General features: G+C 41.3%; 1 protein-coding gene across 4 annotated transcripts in view; it reads right to left on the bottom strand.

Moving 5' to 3' along the window:
- The window catches only part of SH3GL2 (SH3 domain containing GRB2 like 2, endophilin A1), a 213,937-nt gene that overhangs the window by 20,868 nt on the left and 169,214 nt on the right, over nt 1-23,855 (bottom strand). For all 4 annotated transcript variants that reach the window (XM_027616872.2, XM_027616875.2, XM_027616873.2 and 1 more), the window contains exon 3: nt 21,825-21,897. In XM_027616872.2, the coding sequence (XP_027472673.1) occupies nt 21,825-21,897 (73 nt within the window). The remainder of the gene's footprint in view (nt 1-21,824; nt 21,898-23,855) is intronic.

Here is a 23,855-nt window from a genome sequence, read left to right on the forward strand (position 1 = left end):
GTTTATTCCTGGGCTCTCTATTCTGTTCCATTGATCTCTATGTCTTAGAAAACATTTTAAAACCAGATTTGAAGACTCCACCTCTGTCTTACTGATCTAGACTATCTAGGAGGTCAGACCATAAAACATGTCCCTAAGGGTACTCTGGAGATATGAACAAGCACACTTGGGCAATGGAGTCCCACCTCTTGTTGGACTGGACAATCAGTTAGCTGAGTCAGTAAGCTTATGATTCTTGAATTTCTCTCTCCAGCCCAGACCTTTCCACTGTGTTATAGACTCACATATTCTGGTATATACTTAACTGCACGAGGAAGTTCACACATTTCAAATTTAACATGCTCAAGCTGAACTACAGTGTTCCCTGTATTAGTGAATCTAATTCTACCCATTCTTCTACTTGCTCAGGCCCAAAACCTTATAGTCATCTTTGATGTCTCTCTTTGTCCCATATGTCACATCTAACCTGCCAGTAAATTCTGTCAGCTCTGCAATTCAAAACATATCCAGAATCAGAGCACTTGTCACTCTGGTCAGAGCCCCCATCATCTCTCACTTGGGTTATTAAAAGAGGCTCCTACTGGTTTGCCTGCTTTCACTCTTGCCCCCTATAATCTATTCTGTGTATGAATCCCTTTCATTGTAAATCAGATCAGGTTGCTCTTCTCAAAACCCTTTAATGGGTTCCCATGTCATTCAAAATAGGAGACATAGTCCTATGTGCTTGTCACTACCACCTGACACTGGATATTCACTCTCTGTCAATCTCTTCTCACTAGACTGGAGGCTCCATGAGGTCAGGGTCTTGGTTTGCTTCATTTACTGGTATGTGCCCAGGGCTTAGAAAACTACATTAGAATAAATGTGACACATAATTAAAAAAATATTTTCCTCTTCTAGAGAATGGAGAAAATCAAAGCTACCTTGCTGGGTTATTGTGAGGATTAGAAATTGTTTTTAGGGGAGGCGGAGCAAGATGGCGGAGGAGTAGGAGACCTAGATTTCGTCTGGTCTCAGGAATTCAGCTGAATAGGGATCAAACCATTCTGAACACCTACGAACTCAACAGGAGATCGAACAGGAGAGTAGCAACAACTCTCTGAACAGAGAAGCGACCACTTACTGGAAGGTAGGGCTTGCGGAGAAGTGAATCCGAGGCGATATTCGGGAGGATAGACGGCGGGGGAGGGGCCTCCGCCGGCCGCTTCTGGCAAGTGATAGAGCCGCGGAGCACAAAATCGGACCTTTTAGAAGTCGGCTCGGCGGAGGGAAGTCGCTGCAGTGGCTAAGCGGGGGGTGGAATCCTCCCGGGACAGTGTGGTCTCAGGACCCTTGGGGTCACAGAGATACCGGGGTGCCTGAGTGCAGCAGAGCTCCCAGGTATCAGAGCAGGGAAACCGGCTGCAGATACGGAGCAGAGTCGCGGGTTCTCAGCTCGGGGTTGCCATAAACTGTGATCTGCGGCCCAGTCGGGGCACGGCTCCCCCAGCAGGGACCCAACAAGCAGCAGATCCGGGGAGACTCCCCTTCCTTCCCGGAGAGGAGCGGTGCGGGAACGCACTGCAGGGATCTGCTGGGTTTGGAGACTCCGCGCGGGGTCGGGTGCCAGAGAGAGCAACGCTCGGTCACAGGCCGGGTGAGCACGGAGTGCGGCCGGAGACCGGGGACACGGAAGTGACTGCTTTTCTCTGGGGGCACACTGAGGAGCGGGGCCCCGAGTTCTCAGCTCCTTCAAGTGGAGATTGGGAGGCCACCATTTCTGCCCTGGGCCTCCAAAGCTGTACCGAGAGCTTGCAGGAAACAAAAGCTCCTGAGAGCAAACCGGAGCAGCTTCCTTAGCCCGGACCGACAAGGGCGGGGCAATTCCGCCTCCGGCAAAGACATTTGGGAACCACGGCAACAGGCCCCTCCCCCAGAAGATCAGCACAAACAGCCAGCAAGCCAAGACCAAGTTGATCGATCAAGGAGAATAGGAGAACTCCAGCGCTAGGGGAATACTGCACATAGATTCATGGCTTTTTTTTTTTTTTTTTACCATGATTCATTATTTCATCAAAGTTAATTTTTGTTGACTGTTTTTTTTTTATTTTTCTTTTTCCCTTTTTCAACCAACATCTTATAAATCCCTTTTTAAAAAAAAAAATTTTTTTATTTTTCATTTTTAGAGTCATATTTTATCCCTTCATAGTAGTTACCCTTATTTTTGGCATATATATATAAGTTGTTCTCTCTTTAAAATTTTGAGGTACAGTTTCTTCTAACAGATCAAAATATACCCTAAATCACTAGTGTATGGCTTTGTTCTAGTCTCCTGCCTGATCACATTCTCTCCCTTTTTCCTTTTTTTTTTTTCTTATATCTTCTTTCTTTTTTCAAACAACTTATCTTACCAAGTCCTTTTATAAAATCTTTTATAATTTTCATCTTTACAGTCATCTTCCATCCCTTCATTGTATCAACCCTTATTTTGTACATATATGTCTTTCTTCCTTTAAAATTTTAGGAGGCACTTTTTTCTAACAGACCAAAATACGCCCAAAATCTAGTGTGTGGCACTGATCTATGCACTAGCCTGATCATATTTGATCATATTCTGCCTTTTTTGTATTGTTTTGTTTTAGTTTTTATCTTTTTTTTCTTTTTTTTTTTTCTTTTTCTCTTTCTTTTTTCTTTCTTTCCCTTTCTTTTCCCCTGGTGTCAGGTCTTTTCTGATTTGTATACAGTATATTTGCTGGGGACGTTGTTAACCTGTTAGCATTTTGTTCTCACATTCATCTATTCTCCTCTGGACAAAATGACAAGACGAAAGAAATCACCTCAGCAAAAAGAACAAGAGGTAGTACCGTCAGCCAGGGACCTACTCAATACCGATATTAGTACGATGTCAGACCTAGAGTTCAGAATCATGATTTTAAAGATACTAGCTGGGCTTGAAAAAAGCGTGGAAGTTATTAGAGAAACCCTTTCTGGAGAAATAAAAGAACTAAAATCTAACCAAATCGAAATCAAAAAGGCTATTGATGAGGTGCAATCAAAAATGGGGGCACTAAATGCTAGGATAAATGAGGCAGAAGAGAGAATCAGCGATATAGAAGACCAAATGATGGAAAATAAAGAGGCTGAGAAAAAGAGAGAGAAACAACTACAGGATCACGAGGGCAGAATTCGAGAGATAAGTGATATGATAAGACGAAACAACATTAGAATAATTGGGATCCCAGAAGAAGAAGAGAGAGAGAGAGGGGCAGAAGGTATATTGGAGCAAATTATAGCAGAGAACTTCCCTAATGTGAGGAAGGAAACAGGCATTAAAATCCAGGAGGCACAAAGAACCCCTCTCAAAATCAATAATAATAGGTCAACACCCCGACATCTAATAGTAAAACTTACGAGTCTCAGAGACAAAGAGAAGATCCTGAAAGCAGCTCGGGAGAAGAGATATGTAACCTACAATGGTAGAAACATTAGATTGGCAACAGACCTATCCACAGAGACCTGGCAGGCCAGAAAGGACTGGCAAGATATCTTCAGAGCACTAAACGAGAAAAATATGCAGCCAAGAATACTATATCCAGCTAGGCTATCATTGAAAATAGAAGGAGAGATAAAAAGCTTCCAGAACAAACAAAAACTAAAGGAATTTGCAAACACGAAACCAGCCCTCCAAGAAATATTGAGAGGGGTCCTCTAAGCAAAGAAAGAACCTAAAAGCAGCAAAGAGCAGAAACGAACACAGACAACAGACAGTTAACAGTCACCTTACAGGTAATACAATGACACTAAATTCATACCTTTCAATAGTTACCCTGAATGTAAATGGGCTAAATGCCCCAATCAAAAGACACAGGCTATCAGATTGGATTAAAAAACAAGACCCATCAATATGCTGTCTGCAAGAGACTCATTTTAGACCCAAAGACACCCCCAGATTGAAAGTGAGGGGGTGGAAAACCATTTACCATGCTAATGGACACCAAAAGAAAGCTGGGGTGGCAATCCTTATATCAGACAAACTAGATTTTAAAACAAAGACTGTAATAAGAGATGAGGAAGGACACTATATCCTACTTAAAGGGTCTATCCAACAAGAAGATCTAACAATTGTAAATATCTATGCCCCGAACATGGGAGCAGCCAATTATATAAGGCAATTAATAACAAAAGCAAAGAAACACATTGATAGCAATACAATAATAGTGGGGGACTTTAACACCCCCCTGACTGAAATGGACAGATCATCTAAGCAAAAGATCAACAAGGAAATAAAGACTTTAAATGACACACTGGACCAAATGGACTTCACAGACATATTCAGAACATTCCATCCCAAAGCAAAGGAATACACATTCTTCTCTAGTGCCCATGGAACATTCTCCAGAATTGATCACATCCTAGGTCACAAATCAGGTCTCAATCGGTACCAAAAGATTGGGATCATTCCCTGCATATTTTCAGACCACAATGCTTTGAAACTAGAACTCAACCACAAGAGGAAAGTCAGAAAGAACTCAAATACATGGAGGCTAAAGAGCATCCTACTAAAGAATGAATGGGTCAACCAAGAAATCAAAGAAGAATTAAAAAAATTCCTGGAAACCAATGAAAATGAAAACACAACTGTTCAAAATCTTTGGGATACAGCAAAGGCAGTCCTGAGAGGAAAGTATATAGCAATACAAGCCTTTCTCAAGAAACAAGAGAGGTCTCAAATACACAACCTAACCCTACACCTAAAGGAGCTGGAGAAAGAACAGCAAATAAAGCCTAAACCCAGCAGGAGAAGAGAAATCATAAAGATCAGAGCAGAAATCAATGAACTAGAAACCAAAAGAACAGTAGAACAGATCAACAAAACTAGGAGCTGGTTCTTTCAAAGAATTAACAAGATTGATAAACCCCTAGCCAGACTGATCAAAAAGAAAAGAGAAATGACCCAAATCAACAAAATCATGAATGAAAGAGGAGAGAACACAACCAACACCAAAGAAATACAAACAATTATAAGAACATATTATGAGCAACTCTATGCCAACAAATTAGATAACCTGGAAGAAATGGGTGCATTCCTAAAGATGTATCAACTACCAAAATTGAACCAGGAAGAAATAGAAAACCTGAACAGACCTATAACCACTAAGGAAATTGAAACAGTCATCAAAAATCTCCCAAGAAACAAAAGCCCAGGGCCAGATGGCTTCCCAGGGGAATTCTATCAGACATTTCAAGAAGAATTAATACCTATTCTCCTGAAACTGTTCCAAAAAATAGAAATGGAAGGGAAACTTCCAAACTCATTTTATGAGGCCAGCATTACCTTGATCCCAAAACCAGACAAAGACCCCATCAAAAAAGAGAATTACAGACCAATATCCTTGATGAACATGGATGCAAAAATTCTCACCAAAATACTAGCCAATAGGATCCAACAGTACATTAAAAGGATTATTCACCAGGACCAAGTGGGATTTATTCCTGGGCTGCAAGGCTGGTTCAACATCCGCAAATCAATCAATGTGATACAATACATTAACAAAAGAAAGAGCAAGAATCATATGATCCTCTCAATAGATGCAGAAAAAGCATTTGACAAAGTACAACATCCTTTCTTGATCAAAACTCTTCAGAGTATAGGGATAGAGGGTACATACCTCAATATCATAAAAGCCATCTATGAAAAACCTACAGCGAATATCATTCTCAATGGGGAAAGGCTGAGAGCTTTTCCCCTAAGGTCAGGAACACGGCAGGGATGTCCACTATCACCACTGCTATTCAACATAGTATTAGAAGTCCTAGCCACAGCAATCAGACAACAAAAAGAAATCAAAGGCATCCAAATCGGCAAAGAGGAAGTCAAACTCTCACTCTTTGCAGATGATATGATACTGTATGTGGAAAACCCAAAAGACTCCACCCCAAAACTGCTAGAACTCATACAGGAATTCAGTAAAGTAGCAGGATATAAAATCAATGCACAGAAATCAGTGGCATTCCTATACACCAACAACAAGACAGAAGAGAGACAAATCAAGGAGTCGATCCCATTTACAATTGCACCCAAAACCATAAGATACCTAGGAATAAATCTAACCAAAGAGGCAAAGGATCTGTACTCAGAAAACTATAAAATACTCATGAAAGAAATCGAAGAAGACACAAAGAAATGGAAAAACGTTCCATGCTCATGGATTGGGAGAATCAACATTGTGAAGATGTCAATGCTACCTAGAGCAATCTACACATTCAATGCAATCCCCATCAAAATACCATCCACTTTTTTCAAAGAAATGGAACAAATAATCCTAAAATTTGTATGGAACCAGAAGAGACCCAGAATAGCCAGAGGAATACTGAAAAAGCAAAGCAAAGCTGGCGGCATCACAATTCCGGACTTCCAGCTCTATTACAAAGCTGTCATCATCAAGACAGTATGGTACTGGCACAAAAACAGACACATAGATCAATGGAACAGAATCGAGAGCCCAGAAATGGACCCTCAACTCTATGGTCAACTTATCTTTGACAAAGCAGGAAAGAATGTCCAATGGCAAAAAGACAGTCTCTTCAACAAATGATGTTGGGAAAATTGGACAGCCACATGCAGAAGAATGAAACTAGACCATTTCCTTACACCACACACAAAAATAGACTCCAAATGGTTGAAAGACCTAAACGTGAGACAGGAGTCCATCAAAATCCTAAAGGAGAACACAGGTAGCAACCTTTCGACCTTAGCCGCAGCAACTTCTTCCTAGAAACATCGCCAAAAGCACGGGAAGCCAGGGCAAAAATGAACTATTGGGATTTCATCAAGATAAAAAGCTTTTGCACAGCAAAAGAAACAGTCCACAAAACCAAAAGACAACCAACAGAATGGGAGAAAATATTTGCAAATGACATATCAGATAAAGGGCTAGTATCCAAAATCTATAAAGAACTTATCAAACTCAACACCCAAAGAACAAATAATCCAATCAAGAAATGGGCAGAAGACATGAACAGACATTTCTCCCAAGAAGACATCCAAATGGCCAACAGGCACATGAAAAAGTGCTCAACATCGCTCGGCATCAGGGAAATCCAAATCAAAACCTCAATGAGATACCACCTCACACCCGTTAGAATGGCTAAAATTAACAAGACAGGGAACGACAGATGTTGGCGGGGATGTGGAGAAAGTGGAACCCTCCTACACTGTTGGTGGGAATGCAAGCTGGTGCAACCCCTCTGGAAAACAGTATGGAGGTTCCTCAAACAGTTGAAATTAGAGCTACCATTCGATCCAGCAATTGCACTACTGGGTATTTACCACAAAGACACAAATGTAGGGACCCGAAGGGGTACGTGTACCCCAATGTTTATAGCGGCAATGTCCACCATAGCCAAACTGTGGAAAGAGCCAAGATGCCCATCGACAGATGAATGGATAAAGAAGATGTGGTATATATACACAATGGAATATTATGCAGCTATCAAAAGGAATGAGATCTTGCCATTTGCAACGACGTGGATGGAACTGGAGGGTGTTATGCTGAGTGAAATAAGTCAATCAGAGAAAGACATGTATCACATGACCTCACTGATATGAGGAATTCTTAATCTCAGGAAAGAAACTGAGTGTTACTGGAGTGGTTGGGGGTGGGAGGGATGGGGTGGCTGGGGTGATAGACATTGGGGAGGGTATGTGCTACGGTGAGCGCTGTGAATTGTGCAAGACTGTTGAATCACAGTTCTGTACTTCTGAAACAAATAACGCAACGTATTTTAAGAAAAAAGAAAAAGAAGAAGATAACAGGAGAGGAAGAAAAGGGGAGTATGTCAGAGGGGGAGACGAACCATGAGAGATGATGGACTCTGAAAAACAAACTGAGGGTTCTAGAGGGGAGGGGGGTAGGGGGATGGGTTAGCCTGGTGATGGGTATTGAGGAGGGCACGTTCTGCATGGAGCACTGGGTGTTATGAACAAACAATGAATCATGGAACACTGCACCAAAAACTAATGATGTAATATATGGTGATTAACATAACAATAAAAAATTTAAAAATAAAATAAAATAAAATAAATACAGTCATAAAAAAAAAAAAGACATCTGAATTTGTCACTGCTAGGAGGACCTACCTTAATAATCTCAGAGCAAGTTTTCTTTCCCTCCTGCCAATCCAGCATGTCTCCCTCCCCATCCTCAAAAAAATAATTTTCAGAAATAAATTTATGTGTAAATCAAAAAAAAAAAAAAAAAAAAAGAAATTGTTTTTAAAGTATCTGGCATTGTGCTTGGAATTTGAGGAAATACTGAATAAAATCAAAGCTATCATCAACATGAAAAAATTCTTTGTTGTATGGAAAGTAGGTTAACCAAGAGTTATATTGAACTAAACAAATATAGCATTCCCAGACTCTCATGGGCAAGATGAAAGTTTTTGGAGTTTGTGGATTTAGATATAAAATCTAATGTTGTCTCTAGTATGACACTAAGCACAGGGACAAGACAGCCCCAGCTAGGTAAAAGGAATAGAGCTGGTAAGAGAGAAGAGGAAGGCACAAGAGAATGTTCAGAAAACTCTACATTCTCACTTCCTTCCTCTCTGTCCTACTACCTCTATGTCTGTGGATTAAATCTAAAGGAGCTATAATTTTGACTTAATAGAAGTTTCTAGTCTAGGTTTACTCTGATGGTGAAAAGACTATGAATAAAATATTAAAGTCTTTTCTCCTTCCCTGCGAATAAAAATGACTTTGAGTTAACTCTCTTGCTCTGCTCCCCTGGAGACCTGGTAAAAGTGTAATATCACCTATTACCAGGTAATACTGCTTTTGGTAAATTTCACTGCCGATTGATACACTGGGAGGGTTATGAATGAATGATCAATGCCTGGTGGCAAGCCTTAGTTTTGGGCTTCTCTAAGTATAGTGAATCTTATAACTGGTGATATCCCTTACTGGGACCTGAGAAGTGACAAGTGATACTAGTGATACTGATTCCTATTTAGGCATGGAACCTCTAAGCCCCTTCTCCCCTGGCAACCTGTTATGTTCTCATTCTCTAGAACCCAATCCGTCCTTTGCAAAGCCAGGAAATAACCCTTTGCTGCTGTATGGACAGCTGATAGGACCACCCTTGAAGAAAATGTCTGGCATTGCCCAGCACGCTTCCTGTCTTAATGTTCTTCCAAGTGAATGTTATGCTAGGGGAGGCCTAGTAGAGGCATGTGGGATAAACTGTCAGTTTGAACCTATGAAGACCCCCAAAGTGAGTGCTATAGAGACTTAGGAGCAATTTGAAATAAACAGTTTATTCCTTTTTGTATTAGTTTCCTAGGGCTACTGCAACAAAGTATCATAAACTGGGCCACCTAAAACAATAGAAACTCATTCTGGAGGCCCCTTCCACTTAGCCACTTAGCTGTTCCTGAGTCATATCCTTTGTAATAAACTAGTAAACATTAAATAAGTATTTCTCTGAGCTCTGTGAGCCACTCTAGCAAATTATCAAACCCACAGGGCAGGGGTCAGAAGCACCAGAGGCTCGGCCTTGGGACTGTTAACCAAAGTGGGGGCAATCTTGTGGGACTGACACTAACTCCAGGTAGATGGGGTCAGAAGTGAACTGTCGGACACCAAATGGAGTTGGAAAATTGGTCAGAGTGAGAGAAACCCCAATGTCTGGTGTCAAAAGAATTCTGTGGGCAGAGTACAGAGAGAAACAGTTTTCCATTTATAGTTCTAAAACAGGATGTAGCACACTCATAACGGTGTTGAGGTTTTGACAGACATTTGTTGGAAAAACCTTGAGGTTCTTTTTCTAGAAAGCTTCTGTGAAATGTGAAGATGTGTGGGTCCCAAGCCTCTGAGGACAAGGCAAAAGTGGTATTTTCTAAGGGGGTTTGGTCCCAAAGACAGCAACAACAGAGGACAGAGGTTCTCTTTCCTCAGGGGAAAAAAGAGCAGGGGAGTCCTGACGTTATATTTTTTTTTTAAAGTTTCATTCACTGTAATTCAAAATCAAGGTTTATAGCAAATGGGATTTCTCTAGATCTAGAAACCAACAGTCTCTGTGGAACACGGGAAGCTGGAATGAAGAGTCTAGCACAAATGTGAGCACAGGGTAGGAGGGGATGAAGGGGCACAGGGTGATGAAAGTGGGTGTTTGCTGAAGTGCGGAGGACAGGGATGAGCAGTGAGTCTGCCCTTTTGCACTTCATTTGCCTCCCCACCCTCAACGATGATAGGGGTGTTTGGGGAGAGACCTTCCATAAATAAAAACAAAATTACAACCTGCTTTAAACTGCTCTATTATGTTCTCGAAGTGGCTTCTTTCCCTCTTTAACTGTGAAATTTCAAATAAGAAAACACAGTGACAGGGCATCTGTCTGTCACAACAGGGAAGAAGAAAAGTCAACCCCCGCTTCCGGCTTGTGCTGATGGAACACATATGACACTCAGAAGGGGCGGTCACGGTATTCCAAGTCACATTTTCATGTTCTAACCTACTGAATGTAGCATTCAGTACGGGAGACCAAAGACATGGAATAAATTTTCCAGATTTGATGAGATACCTCTCTACTCACCTTACAGAAACCAAACCTAGTTGCTCAAAGGAACAGATATCTGTTGCGGACAAATGCTTAATGATTCCTACCAGTATTCGTAAGTGCTACCATCTGGTTTGAAAATTTATAAAGAACCCTGATATATTTTTGAAAAACTAAAGATCAGGACCACGATTCATCCTACAGCTATCATCTCTGAAGTATCTGCCCTGTGTAATTCACATGCATCATCTCTTCAATCCTCCCAATAATATGAGGGACGGGTTTGGTTTCTCCATCTTGTAGATAAGGAAAGTAAAGCACAGAGAAATGATGCAACTTGCCCAAGGACACGTAGCAACAAGCTGAGCCAAAACTGAATCTTAGCTATGTCTCAAAAGCCTGCTCTCATCCCAGAAGGCCATTCTGGCTTTTGTTGCTTGATTAACATCTTTGTTAAAATAGGTCAAATTAGGACTTGTCAGCTTTAGCTATATTTACACTTGTCAGGTGATTAAAAATGCAGAGGTGGGGAAGTGTGAGAGACGCTGTGACTTGGGAAGCAGAACGAGTGCCACACCATGATCAGGGATTGGAGGGCTTTCCATCTACATGACCTTGGCTAACTACCTAACCCCCTCTGGACCGCTGCTTCCTCATCTTGAACGTAAGAGGACTGGCTTACCTGATTTCTGCAATGCCTTTCAAATGCGAAAATCTCTCATGTTTACACTAGAGTTCACTAGGATAAGTGGACTCGGTCATTTACAAATGAGGACGCAGTGTACACAACCTCATGTCAGTTTTCAAAACCAATGAAACTCATCCTTTGCAAAACCACCGCTGAGTTCAAAACCAATAGGTCTTACTTTAAAAACTCCAATGTAAAGATTTTAACTTTATTCTTTCTTTTAAGCCTTTTTTGTTTTTGTTTTTATTTCCACAAAAAGGAACACTACAGCCAGATTATTTCCTAATGATCTGGTTTCTGTTTATGGTTCTTTACAAAAATAAGAATTTTTAAAAGATTAAAGAGATATTTCAAGGAAAACAAAAAGGTAATTTATTTTTCCTTCTTGTAGAAAATTGTCAAATTTCATTAGGAGTAATCAATTACTTAATACAGCAAACACTGTGAACAAGTATGTTAAAATTTAGAGGACAAAAGTGATATTTTCCTGTGTGACAGAATCCATTTTCATTTCCTACTAATTAACGTGAAGACACATGCTATCAAAGAAATATCACAGGACAGGGTTCAGACTGCAGCCCTGCCACCAGCTCTGCAGGGAAGAGAGGTGCTCACCCTCTCAGCCTCACCCAGCCTGATTATGAGTGGGAGATGATAATACTTAGGGATAGAATTGTCGTGATGATAAAATCACAACAATTGTGATGTATGTAATCAAAGCAGGTGCTAAGTAAATGTGAGTCCTTTTCCCCCTTTTGGCTGGAGAAAACTGTGGTTGATAGCCATTTCATCAAAATGGCCACCAAGAGCTAAAAGTCTGCTTCCCTCTTCATTACCTATCAAAGCTCAATGATGCCTTTTGCTGGTGCAACAAGTTAATTCTGAATTATTTTAACTAAATCTGTAAAGCCTAGTCAGAGATTACAACTGAAATGTGAGCACAAATCCCCAAATCACACTAAATTAGATCTGGAACTTAATATTTGCAACAAAATGTATGTGGTAAATAACACTTCAGCATATATTTCACATTGGCAGCCCATGATGACTGTGTCATGGCCTAATTCTCCCAGGTGAAATCTCAGAGTATCTACAAATCTGAAATGAGCCCTCTGATGCTCCTTACACTGTAGGCAATGTGTTCCCTGGACTTGCACATTAATAATTATTAAAAGATGCAAAAGATATACATGGTAACAAGGAAAAGTTAAATATTCTGTGAATATTCTTCCAGAGACCGAGGAAAGGGAAGAGGAAGATCTGCCCACTGACTTACACAAATATGTAACTCTAGCACTGGATTATGCTACTCTCAACCCAAATAATGGTAATTATGTAACACTTCTCTCCAAGGCACCAGAGTTTTCTTTTGCCCTGCTGAGTGGGAGGCAGCGGGGAGGTATTTTAAGATACTGAGTGGTGGTCCACAGCAGCCCTAAGAACTCATGAGATGGGACAGTGAACATCTCCCACCTCCACAAGGGGTGTTGCTCGATGCCAGTACAGGACACAGGGAGCCCTGGGAAAGCAGGAGATTACAGCACAGGAGCATAAAATGGCTCCTGCAGTTTGAAAAAATACAAACCCTCTGAGTACTAACATCATGAGCCTTTACGTCTTCCAGTTTGGGAAGCAGACAGAGCGTGGACATTTGTACTGTTATTGTGTGGGGAGGGTCCTGCAGTGGGCCTTCTCCCTGGAGGCTGTATCTGTGGAGGCCTCATTGTCCTGTGCATCTTAATGCAGAGAAATTGCTAGGTAAGCCCCTGAGATACCCAGACCCTGCGGGCCGCTGGCAACAGAAGGCGAGTGACATTTCTTGAGCCCCTACAAAGTGTCAGGCAGTGTGCCCAGTGCTTTTCACTGTCTCTGTGTTTCAAAGGTATCTTCAGTCTTAGCAAAGAGTGGACCTGACCTACCACCCTCTAGGGAATTCAGGAGACTTTATCTTAAGCTGCAAAGATGCAGATGGTATCTCCTAATCTACCTCCTGCTCCCATGGAAGGTATCCAGGGAGCCAAAAGTGATAAGGGCAAATGGCCAGATGACCCCTGCAAACAGGGATATGCCTGAAATAGGAGCTTTAGTTGGGGGACAAACAGCCATACTGTATTAGTTTTCCATGCTGCGTAAGAAAGTTCTACAAACCTAGTAGCTTCAAGCCGCACCTTTATCATCTCACAGTTTCTGTAGGTTAGAAGTCCAGGGCAATGTACTGAGTCCTCTGTTCTTGGTCTCACGGGCTATAGTCAGGGTATCAGCCAGGCCATCTTGGTATCAGGAAGCTTGTGTGGGAAAGCATCTGCTTCCCAGCTCACTCAGGTTGTTGACAAAATTTCAATTCCTTGTGGTGGTATCACCAAAGGCCCTGGCTTCTTACTGGCTCTCAGCTATGGCCACCCTTATATTCCAGAGGCTGTCCTCAACTCCTGACACTTGGCCCTCTCCTTAGGCAGTCATAACATAATAGTTTGCTTCTTCCAGGCCAGTAGAAGAATCTCTCTCACTCTGGTCTGCTAAGAAGGATTCATATAAAGTAATGTGATCATGGAGGAATACCCCATCAACTTGGCCATACACTGTAACCTAATCAAGGCAACATAAGTGCTGATCCCATTAATTTTGCCATATTCTATTGGTTAGAAGCAAGGCACAGATCCCACCTACACTCAAAAGGAAGGTATTGGGCAAGGGTGTGGGTCATTAGAGGCCAATCTAGAATGTATTCACCACACATCCCAAGACTAAAGGTATCTCCACATTTTGTAGAATATGACAGTGAAAACAAAATGGACTGTGGAGACAGTCATATCTGAACATGAATTCTGCTTCTTTTGTTGCATGACTTTGGAGAAATTACTTAATCTCTGAATGGGAACAATTACCTGTGTTTGTAAATATGTTCTGTCAATAGCTCCAGCCCAATGATCTTAAACATGAGATTAAACACCTCCACACTTTTTCCAAAGCAACTGTGAAATGTATTAATTGTACACGACACCAAGTAGATATTACATAGAGTAACAGCTCTGCAGATCATGATTCTACCTGGGAGGTCAGCCACTCCTATAGATGGAGCTTAAATATGCTTAACATGATTTGATTCATTCATTCAGCAAATTAAACAGCTACTAAGTACCACTGTGCTAGGTACTGGGTATATATAAATGAGCAAAACAAATACAGTCTTGTCTCTGATGAGTTTATGATACAGTGGGAGAGATAAATAGCAGTGATTTAATACTGAGGGCACTATTTGTATCTTAGGGAGAGTAAAGAGGACAGGGTCCCTACCCTGGTGGAGATTACATTCTAAAATGGGAAATGTGGGAAATGAGCAGAGATTTTTAAAAAGAGAAAACGCACAATGATTTCAAGTGGTGACAGGAGAATAAAAGGGATATGAGAGCAGTGAGAAGAGGCTACTTGAGGACAGGGCGTCTAAGGAAGGACTGTGGAGGGGAGGTGGGGTAAAGAGAAGGTGCAGCCACACGGGAGCCGGGGTAAGAGTCCCAGGCAGAGAAACTTCATGTGCAAAGAGCCTGAGGTGGGGACATGCTGAGCATGGCTGAGGATCAGACATCAGTGAGAGTGGACGGAGATCAGCAGAAGCTCCGGGGTAGGGCAAGAGCCAAATCACAGAGGGTCTCACAGCTAGTATGTGTGCACTCAGTTCAGTGGGAAGCCACCGGAGAATAATAAGCAGAGGAATGACGACATACGATTTACGTCTTTAATGGAATGAGCCAGCTGCTATGTGGAGAATGTAAAGCAGGGGAGTAGCAAGGGAGGAAGGCAGGATATGGAACAAATAAAAACAACATATAAAAGTAAATACCGTGAGAAATACAAGAAAAGATAAGAACAGGGCTCTGTGACTGCAGTGTATGAACACCAATCCTGCACTCGGGCTACTTGCATTATGGTGGCAGAGACAAGTCATACCTTAACCAGTAAACATGCAATAAAAGTTAAAGCAGTGATAAGTGCCATAGGAGAAAAATAATAAGAAAGGTCTTAAGGAGTGATGAGGAGTGGTGTTTTAAACAAGATGGTCAGGGAAGCCACACAAATAAGATGACACTGGAGCAGAGACCTGAGTGAAGATGTTGAGAAGATGTGGAAGCAGGTGATGCTGGCAGGGCGGGCACCGTCCGGATGAGTGGGGGTGCTGTGTGTCTGAGGAATGCCAGGGAGGCTGGAGACGCTGGTGCCCAGCGAGCCAATGGAGATGGGTAGGCACATAGGAAATGAAGTCAGATCGTCGACCCCGTAACCCACAATAATGGCTTTCAATACTATTCTAAATGGGAATCACTGGAGAGATTTGTGGAGGGGACTTATGTGCAGGCCCCACGAGAATGCAACAGTGGAGTGGGGCTGATTCAGAGGAGGCTCAGGGAATGGCTCTCGGGGGAGGTGATATTTAAGACAAAGCGGGAAGGATAAGTAACAGATGTCAGGTAAGGGGCAGGTGGGCATTCCAGGAAGTGGGAACAGCCAAGTGCCAAGTCCTGCTGCAGGAAAGAGCGTGAAGCCCTAGAGAGACTGCAAGGCCAGGAAGCCTGCAGGAGGGTGCACGAGAGTGAGAAGGGATGTGGAGAGACAGACAGAGAGCCGGGACCACCACACGCACGTAGGGGATCAGGGACTCAAGGCTATTAGAGTGAGACTCCATTAGCTTAATATTTTCTATGTATGCATATTTTAAATGTCTAATATCTGTTATGATTAAGTATATTTTAAATAAGGCCTGGCTTTAGCAGTCCTTAGAGACATAGAAATGAGTATCAGTAACCTACCAGTGCCAGTTGACTTAAAACCGGATCATTTAAGGTGCCTCAAATATATTAGGAAACTATTCATCTTCACTGTTTTTCCCAAAGATGCAGTGAAAATAGGAAAACCCTCCAGCCTGTTCAGTACATATAGCATATGAATGACACCACATATCACCCACCTTATTTTCTTCTTTGATATGTTCATCCCTGAAAGACCCTATTCCTTGTAAGTGTAGCAACATTTTCCTCACAATTACTTTTGTCATCCGTCCTTCATGCATTTTCCTTATTTTTCAGCGTCAGGATTTAGAAAAGTAAAAGCTCTGGCTACCATCCTCCATACATATCCCCTCTTCTTTAAGAGAAAAACAGATACATTCATTTGTGCATCTAATCAGAAGACATACTGAGGGCAAACAATGAACCAGGCACAATGCTAAGAGCCCTGAAAAACAAGATGAATACAACTGAGGACTTGCCCTCCAGGAAACATAGCAATTTCAGGATGTGTGGAGCCAAGGATTTGAATACATGAATGCCAAATAATACATGTACTGATTTCAGTCCCACTGTCACCAAATATCTTATAATCAGTGCATTTTCATCTTTGGAAGGAGCCTGTGGGAAAAAAGTATAACAATTTTGATGTAATATCTTTTCAGGGACTAATGAGATATTTCAAATTTAATACAGCTAACTTTTACTTCCAAGGCAACAATCCACAAATGAGATTTAAAATTATTATTAAAAAATTATGAATAAGACACAAAATGACCCTGATTTAATACCACAATCTGAGGCATGCTGGAGAAAGCTAAATCGTGGAGGCATTCAAGGAAAGAGCATTTCTGTAGAGAATCAAACCTTGACTGTGCACAGTGTTTTTTCATGTCCAAACTGCTTTTTATCTATGTATCTTGGAAATTTGCATAGGATTATATAGCTTCTCAGGGTCAGAACAACTTTTCAGTGCAAACTGAAAAAGCCTCTGTCACAATCACTAAGCTAAGGCTGGGAAGGAAACACTCACTGCCCAATTTGGCCACATCCATCATTCTATTTCAGGGGAAGATCTCTAGGTACAATGCCATGTAATAGATTTGCAGAAGGTTAAAAAAAATTAAAGATATCCTAGTCTAAAATCAAGGGTTCATTTCTCTACTGAAAAAAACCACCACCAATATATATAAGCCAAGGAGCTAAACAACAAACATATATCAAAATATAATAAATAGCTTTAATGGCAAATTATCTAAAGCTGTCCATTATGGGAACCACTGGCCACATGAGGCTATCGATCATTTGAAACGTGGCTAGTCCAAACTGAGTTCTGCTTTAAGTATGAAATACACACTGAATTTCAAAACTTAGCACAAGAATAAAAAAGAATGTGAAATTTCTGAATATTTTAATATTGGTTAAATTTTGGATATATTGGGTTAAAAGCATATTATTAAAATCAATTTTCCCTTTCTTTTTACTCTTTAATGATGGTTTGCATCTTACTTCTATTCGACATTAGATTAGAAATTTCAGAATTACACGGGACTTGCATCTATTTCTATTCAACAATGCTGATTTAGTACTTTTTTCTCCATAAGGCATCAGACTACTCATATAAGAAAACTGATTTATATCTTCTTGAATGATCTTTGTTCTTAGACGCCATAAGAATGTAAGAGTGCATGATCAGTACAGTACTTTTCATATTTGATTATTTCTCAGTAGGTTGCAAATTTGTACTGGTTTATGCTGTTCCATTCAGAATATTTCACAATCCGTGGTACAAGACTTCAGAGCTCTCTGGTCTATGTTCTTGAAAGCCCTGGTTCACAGGGCATACCTGTAAACCTGTGGCCCCATTCACCCTTGCTCACTTCATTAGTGGAATTTCCAGAAGGAATTAGCTTTTGAAGCCCTCCAGGCTGCTCTCCTCAGCATGTATGTACCTTATGCTATTAGGCTGTGAAGTACCAGAGGTCAGGGGCCCAATCTTGGTCCTGTTTCTACCCCTAATACATCTAAAGTTGGTCTTTGCATAAAAATAAATGCACTTGGTAAAGGTTAGTTATATGGGTAGAGCTGGTGGTTTAGGGAAAAACAAGAGTTTTTCCTTCTCCTCTTTACATTACAGCAATTTTATCACTTTAGCCAATGACTGTCTACAGTGCTTTATAATTCATTTCTTCCAATACCCAAGTGCCACCGGCTGTCTCGAATTGAGCTAGGGACTGGGGACATGGGGATAAGACAGGCACAGTCCTGTCCTTACAGGGGAAGACAAACAAAAGCACACACATGACAGACATTTACAGTAAGTGTGGCATGTGCCACCAGGGAAAGAGCTGGAATCATGGCAGGGAAGTTGACAGGGGAGCCTAATTGGTCAGGGGTCAAGGAAGGCTTTTAAAGGACCTTATGCTGCACCCAAGTGTACTATTTGCCTGGCAAGGTGGAAGGGAGATGGCAAACTAACCATGCAAGAAGGGCCCTTTAAGCCATGTCAAAAATTTAAAACTTAATCCTAAAAGCAATGAAAAGCCATTGAAAGGCTTTATGCAAGATAATGATATGATCAGATTTGCCTTTTATAAAACCTCATTCTGGAAGTGGGCAAGAGTGGATAAGGGGTCCACACAGTGTATAGCATATCCATAGATTCATGAAAATTAATCAAACTCTCTTTGGTCATCATTTCAATAGGAACTGAGTTTTAAGAATATAAAAGATGGATACGCTCCACAAGATCTGAAAGCCAGAACACATCCCAGAATACTAATCTAATCCAACATATTCTCAAAGTACCTTCAAAGCATGAATTTCCACTGACCCTACCAGCTGTCCATGCAAATCTGTTGGTCGGCATCAGTCTCTGTCCTGACCCAAACTAGACCTCACTTATTCAGGACCAGCATCTGGTGATACATACTGGTTGACCCAGTTCCTGGGGTCACTGAGAGGCTGAGTGGCCAAAAGTATTTACCAAGTATGAGTTTGAGAATATTCTTTCTGCTCTTCCGTACCCAAAGACTGGGTGCCTCTGACTGTTTGCTAGACTCCTACATACCCTTGTCAAGGACACTTGGGATAGTGAACAAGTATACTTGACCAGCCACTTTCAAAAGTGCTATAGCCAAGAGTCTGCTCTCAGGGTGAGAAATTGATGGAGGAACTAAATCATATCTATCATAGACCAATTAAATACAGATTGTCTAAATTCTATAGAATAAGTATATGAAATTTTGTATTGTTCTGGACTCTTCTGGGTGACACTTTACTTGTACATATATATGGCCTGCCCATATATAACTGTTTTTCTGAAACCAAACTGGGATTGCCTGGGGATGGCCTTAATTGTTCTTCTTGGTGGCAGATGTCCATTCAATTTTCAAATAGCCATAAAACCAACATGTTGGCGGCTAATAAGCACATTCAGCATTTTATTAAAAATGTCATTTCTAAAAACTCTTATCTCCCCCATTACCTCCTCCTGTAATATTTTTTATTACAATAAAAATAAGTCTCAATCCCACAATTTGTTTCCTTTCTGAATTTCTATTGTAGCCCCTCTGACTTGGGTTCCAATTCTGACTTCATCCCCTCCTAGGTGTGTAACTTTGGGAATGTTTCTTAAATACTCGGGCCCTTGTTTCTTCCTGCAGAAAATAAGGCTAGCCCACTGTATTAGTTTTCTAGGGCTACCATAACAAAATGCCACAAACTGTATGAGTTAATGTAACAGAAATTTACTTTCACCGTTCAAGAAGCCAGAAGCCTGAAATCAAGGTGTCTGCAGGGCTGGTTCTTTCTAGAGGCTGTCTGGGAGAATCCTTTCCTTGCCTCTCCCAGTTTCTGGTGGCTCTTGGAATTCCCTGGTTTGTGGCCACATCACTCCAATCTCGGCCTCTACTTCACATGGCTTTCTTCCCCATATCTCTGTGTTTTCCCTTCTTACAAAGATACCAGTCATTGCTTTAGGGCTCACTCTAACTCCAGAATGAGTTCATCTCAAGATCACTAACTAATTACATCTGTAAAGACTCTATTCCCGAATAGGGTCATATTCTGAGATTCTGGGTGGCCTAAATTTTGAGGGGGCATACCATTCCACACACTACAACTACCTACAACAGAGTTCCATTATACTCAAGAACACTGATGGTTTCCACTAAGGATTTGTATTACGGTGGATTTTTAGTCCCTTTTCCATAATTATGAATTGTTCAACTGTGTGTTATTTTCCCAATCAGAAAAAAATGGTTACTTTTAGAGCTGAGACAGTGTATATAATTAGCACTGCCCTAAAAATGCATTAGTGCTCAATAGTCTATTTTCCCTCCCTTACCCTATAATTATCTTAGCCCTACAACAATGAGTTACCAGCACAATTCATGTGCAAATCCCAGGAGATCAGAGAGCACTTCAAAGTTCTGTGCAAAGATGAAAACACAAATTTCCTGCCCTTATTCAATGATTTCTTATGGTGAGTCAGCTTGAGCAGCTCTCCTCAGAAACTGACCTATTACAGTTGTGATAGGAATACTAAGGAATAAATGACCATCGACGAGACCCTTGCATCTCTGTGGAATGAATATAAAGGTCACAGAGAAGGCTCTGGTAAAAATTAGGAACTTCCTTTTTGTTCTTCTTTGCCTAATTTGCTAATCATCTGGTTCACAATCAGTTACATTCCTAGTTCCTATAGCTTACTATTCTTACTTCTGTATTTTCCTCCCTGTATGTATATAAGGAAGGAAAATACAGAATAATCCCATCTCTGATGTATTTTAAAAAGAAAAAAAAAATCAAGAATGTTATTCCTGCCTAGTTTGTTCATGTCCGAGACAGCAGCTATGCTTCCCCCGGTAAATAAAGGTTGGACGAGAGCTCAGCCAGCAGCAGGAGGCAGTAGAGAGCTAGCCAGACTTCCTGTGGCACTCACTCACCTCCTACCCTACACCTTCTCCTTTTCTCATCTCTTGACCACTAGTGCTCTGGGGCTGACACAGTGTCTAGACCACCCTCCCCAGGACCACCAAAGACACTGGACTCCCAACCTGAAACTCCCAAGGAAACTAGTCCCAAAAGTGAGTTTTCTAAATATTCATACTTCTCATGTAAATACACTCAGCCATGCTTCAAGGCTTTCCTCCAGCCTTTCTATGCTCTGCATTAGGGACTGATGTCAGGAAGAGGAGTGAGGAGGTCGAGGACATAGGCCGTTCTGCTTTGTCATACCTTGTGCCTACAGACGCTGCCCAGTTCTGCCTGGTTCTCCTTTCAAGGGCGAGATCCATGATCTCTATTTTAACTTCCTTCTCTTAAAACGTAGCAAGCTAGTGGGAACAAATGCTAACCAGCCACATACTCAGAGAAGAATCAGAATTAAGAACAAAAACTTTAGTGATGCTGTATGAACAGAAACCCTCCATATTTCACAAAACTTCCTACTTTTTCATACCTTCTGGGAATTACTATATCTTATCTTAAAATTATCCCAATTCTTTCTTACCATCCCTTGAGAATTAAAGTTTGATTGCTGCAGCTTGCAGCTACCCTGACATGATGTGCCACCCAAGCTGTCCATGCTATGCTGTTTGTTAAATACACTAGAATCAGCCAAAATATCACAGAATCCTCCGGTTACTTCAATGTGAGCCTTAAAAAGTCCTCCCTCCTCAGTTAAGGTGCTCTACAGGAAGTCACTGAAGTTCCAGAAAGGTGGGCTGAGGAAGGAGAAGCACACCAAACCCAAATGTGGATCAAAGAGAAACTACACATTACGTGGAGGGACACCCTGAAGGTATAAAGCAATCCCTTACCTGGATTGGGTTGAAGGTATTCAATTGTTTTGGTCATTATTTCCATCACAGCCCTGCTGGTGACATCCACTTTCTGGAATGAGAAAAAAATGTTCTAACTGACAAGAATTATCAGCTTCATTTCCCAAGTTGTGCTTGAGTAGATACAACCACAGGTGCTACAACAGAGAACCAAGTCCTGCAGTGGACATTGAGGGGCTGGAGATGCTCCCAAAGGGAGAACCGCTTCACCTTCTGCTAGGCTCCATCAAGATGTGGAAACCCTATTTACTGAAGGAGGAACCTGGAATTTCCTAAAATCTGTTTCAAAACATACTTCACTGTCTTCTGGCAAATAAGGTGGAGATAGCTTCCTCTTCCCCTAAGTGGCCTGAGGTGGTCTCTGAAAATGGTTCCCTATTAACTTCACCCAGAAACCCCAACACAGTCATGCAAATCAAGAGGTTCAAATCTCCGTGTTCACTTTAAAAATACCCTTGAAACTGCCCAAGCCACAGAGGGTATGCATATCCAAAATGCCACCAAAATTATGTCACTTTATAGAATATGTGCCATCCCACTGCTACAATGCTGGAGATGGTAGGTGTGCCCAGGCCAAACAGTGGGGCTGGACATAGGTCCCATGCCCAATAAGATACTGAATTTTTGCTGTACATGCTTAAAAATGCAGGGAATAACGCTGAACTTAAGGTTCTTCATGTAGATTCTCTGGTCACTGAGCATGTCTAGGTGAGTAAAACCCCCAAGGTGAACCCCAGGTTTACAGAGCTCATAGATTAACTCCTACATGAGCTCACTTGGGTGCGCTGAGCTGATTTTTACTGAAAAGAACAAACTTTTCCAAAACCAGAAGAGGAGGTTGCATGCACACATGCATGCATACACATGCACCTAAGGAAAAAAAACCCAAAGGAATAAAAACATATAGCCCATGAATACATTTGGCATAAAATAAACATAAATAAAAGTTTAAAAAAAAAGAAAAAGAACATGGAGATCATGAATCATATTTTGCCCCAGAGGCATTTATGGGATGTCTACAGTGGGCCAGGCATGGTGGCAGGTTTCGGGGACAGAAAGAAAGAAAAATGCAACATCAATTCTGTTTATTCAAGTAAAGAGATGGAAAGTTTTTATTTAACTTCTCAGAACATCCTAAGTATATAAAACTCTTGGGCAAACATTCTAATCAATCCTTAAACTTTTGGCTTATTCCAAATCAAAATCTCAATCTTAGAGTCTATCTCCGCAAAATTTTGAATGGTCAGCATTTGCATTCAACAGGTCAGCATGCCCTCTCTCTGTTGGGCCCTCCTCCTTACATGGAAGAGTCTGTAATAGTCCACTCTACATTCCTCGATAAAATCCTTTCCTTATCCACATGTGTGGTCCACTCACTCACTCCACTCCACAGGGTACCTAACTAATAAAAACAAATGCATCCTCCTATCCAAGGTATGTGCATGGGCTATATGATATACATAGGAGTGAAAGATAGAATTTCAGATACCAATTAAATCCATGGGGACTTTACTGTTTTGTTCTAACTGGAGTTCAAGTGCCCCTCCCTCAACTCCAAGAAATTTGTCAGTACCATACTGTACCTACATATAAAATCAGCCTTTTATGGATGGGGTAAGTGTCTTTCATAATCAGAAACCAAACCAAAACCCATCAGCATATTTTATCGTTCAGTTTGGTTTTTCAATACTTCATAATTTCCTGTTCCATGGCAGTCATATTTTTGTGTAAGGAGTTTCTTATTACTACGATTAACAGAGGAAACCACTTTTTCTCATGTGGTCATCATTGTATAAAATTACCTTATGAAGCACTCCTATTCAAGAGGTGCAGGACTACACAGGAACCCTGTACCATGTCCTTTTGGTTGACCTGAGTTTGTAGGATGCCTTAGATTTGAGTATGCACCAAGTCATGTTTAGTACAGAAGTGAACAGGGGTTCCCTGGAGTTGTGCGGTACAGGACTTCTGTGGCCATAGTGGAGGTACTGGCAGTATTAGAAGAATACC

This window comes from Zalophus californianus, chromosome 13, assembly GCF_009762305.2.
Source record: "Zalophus californianus isolate mZalCal1 chromosome 13, mZalCal1.pri.v2, whole genome shotgun sequence".
NCBI classification, from domain to species: domain Eukaryota; kingdom Metazoa; phylum Chordata; class Mammalia; order Carnivora; family Otariidae; genus Zalophus; species Zalophus californianus.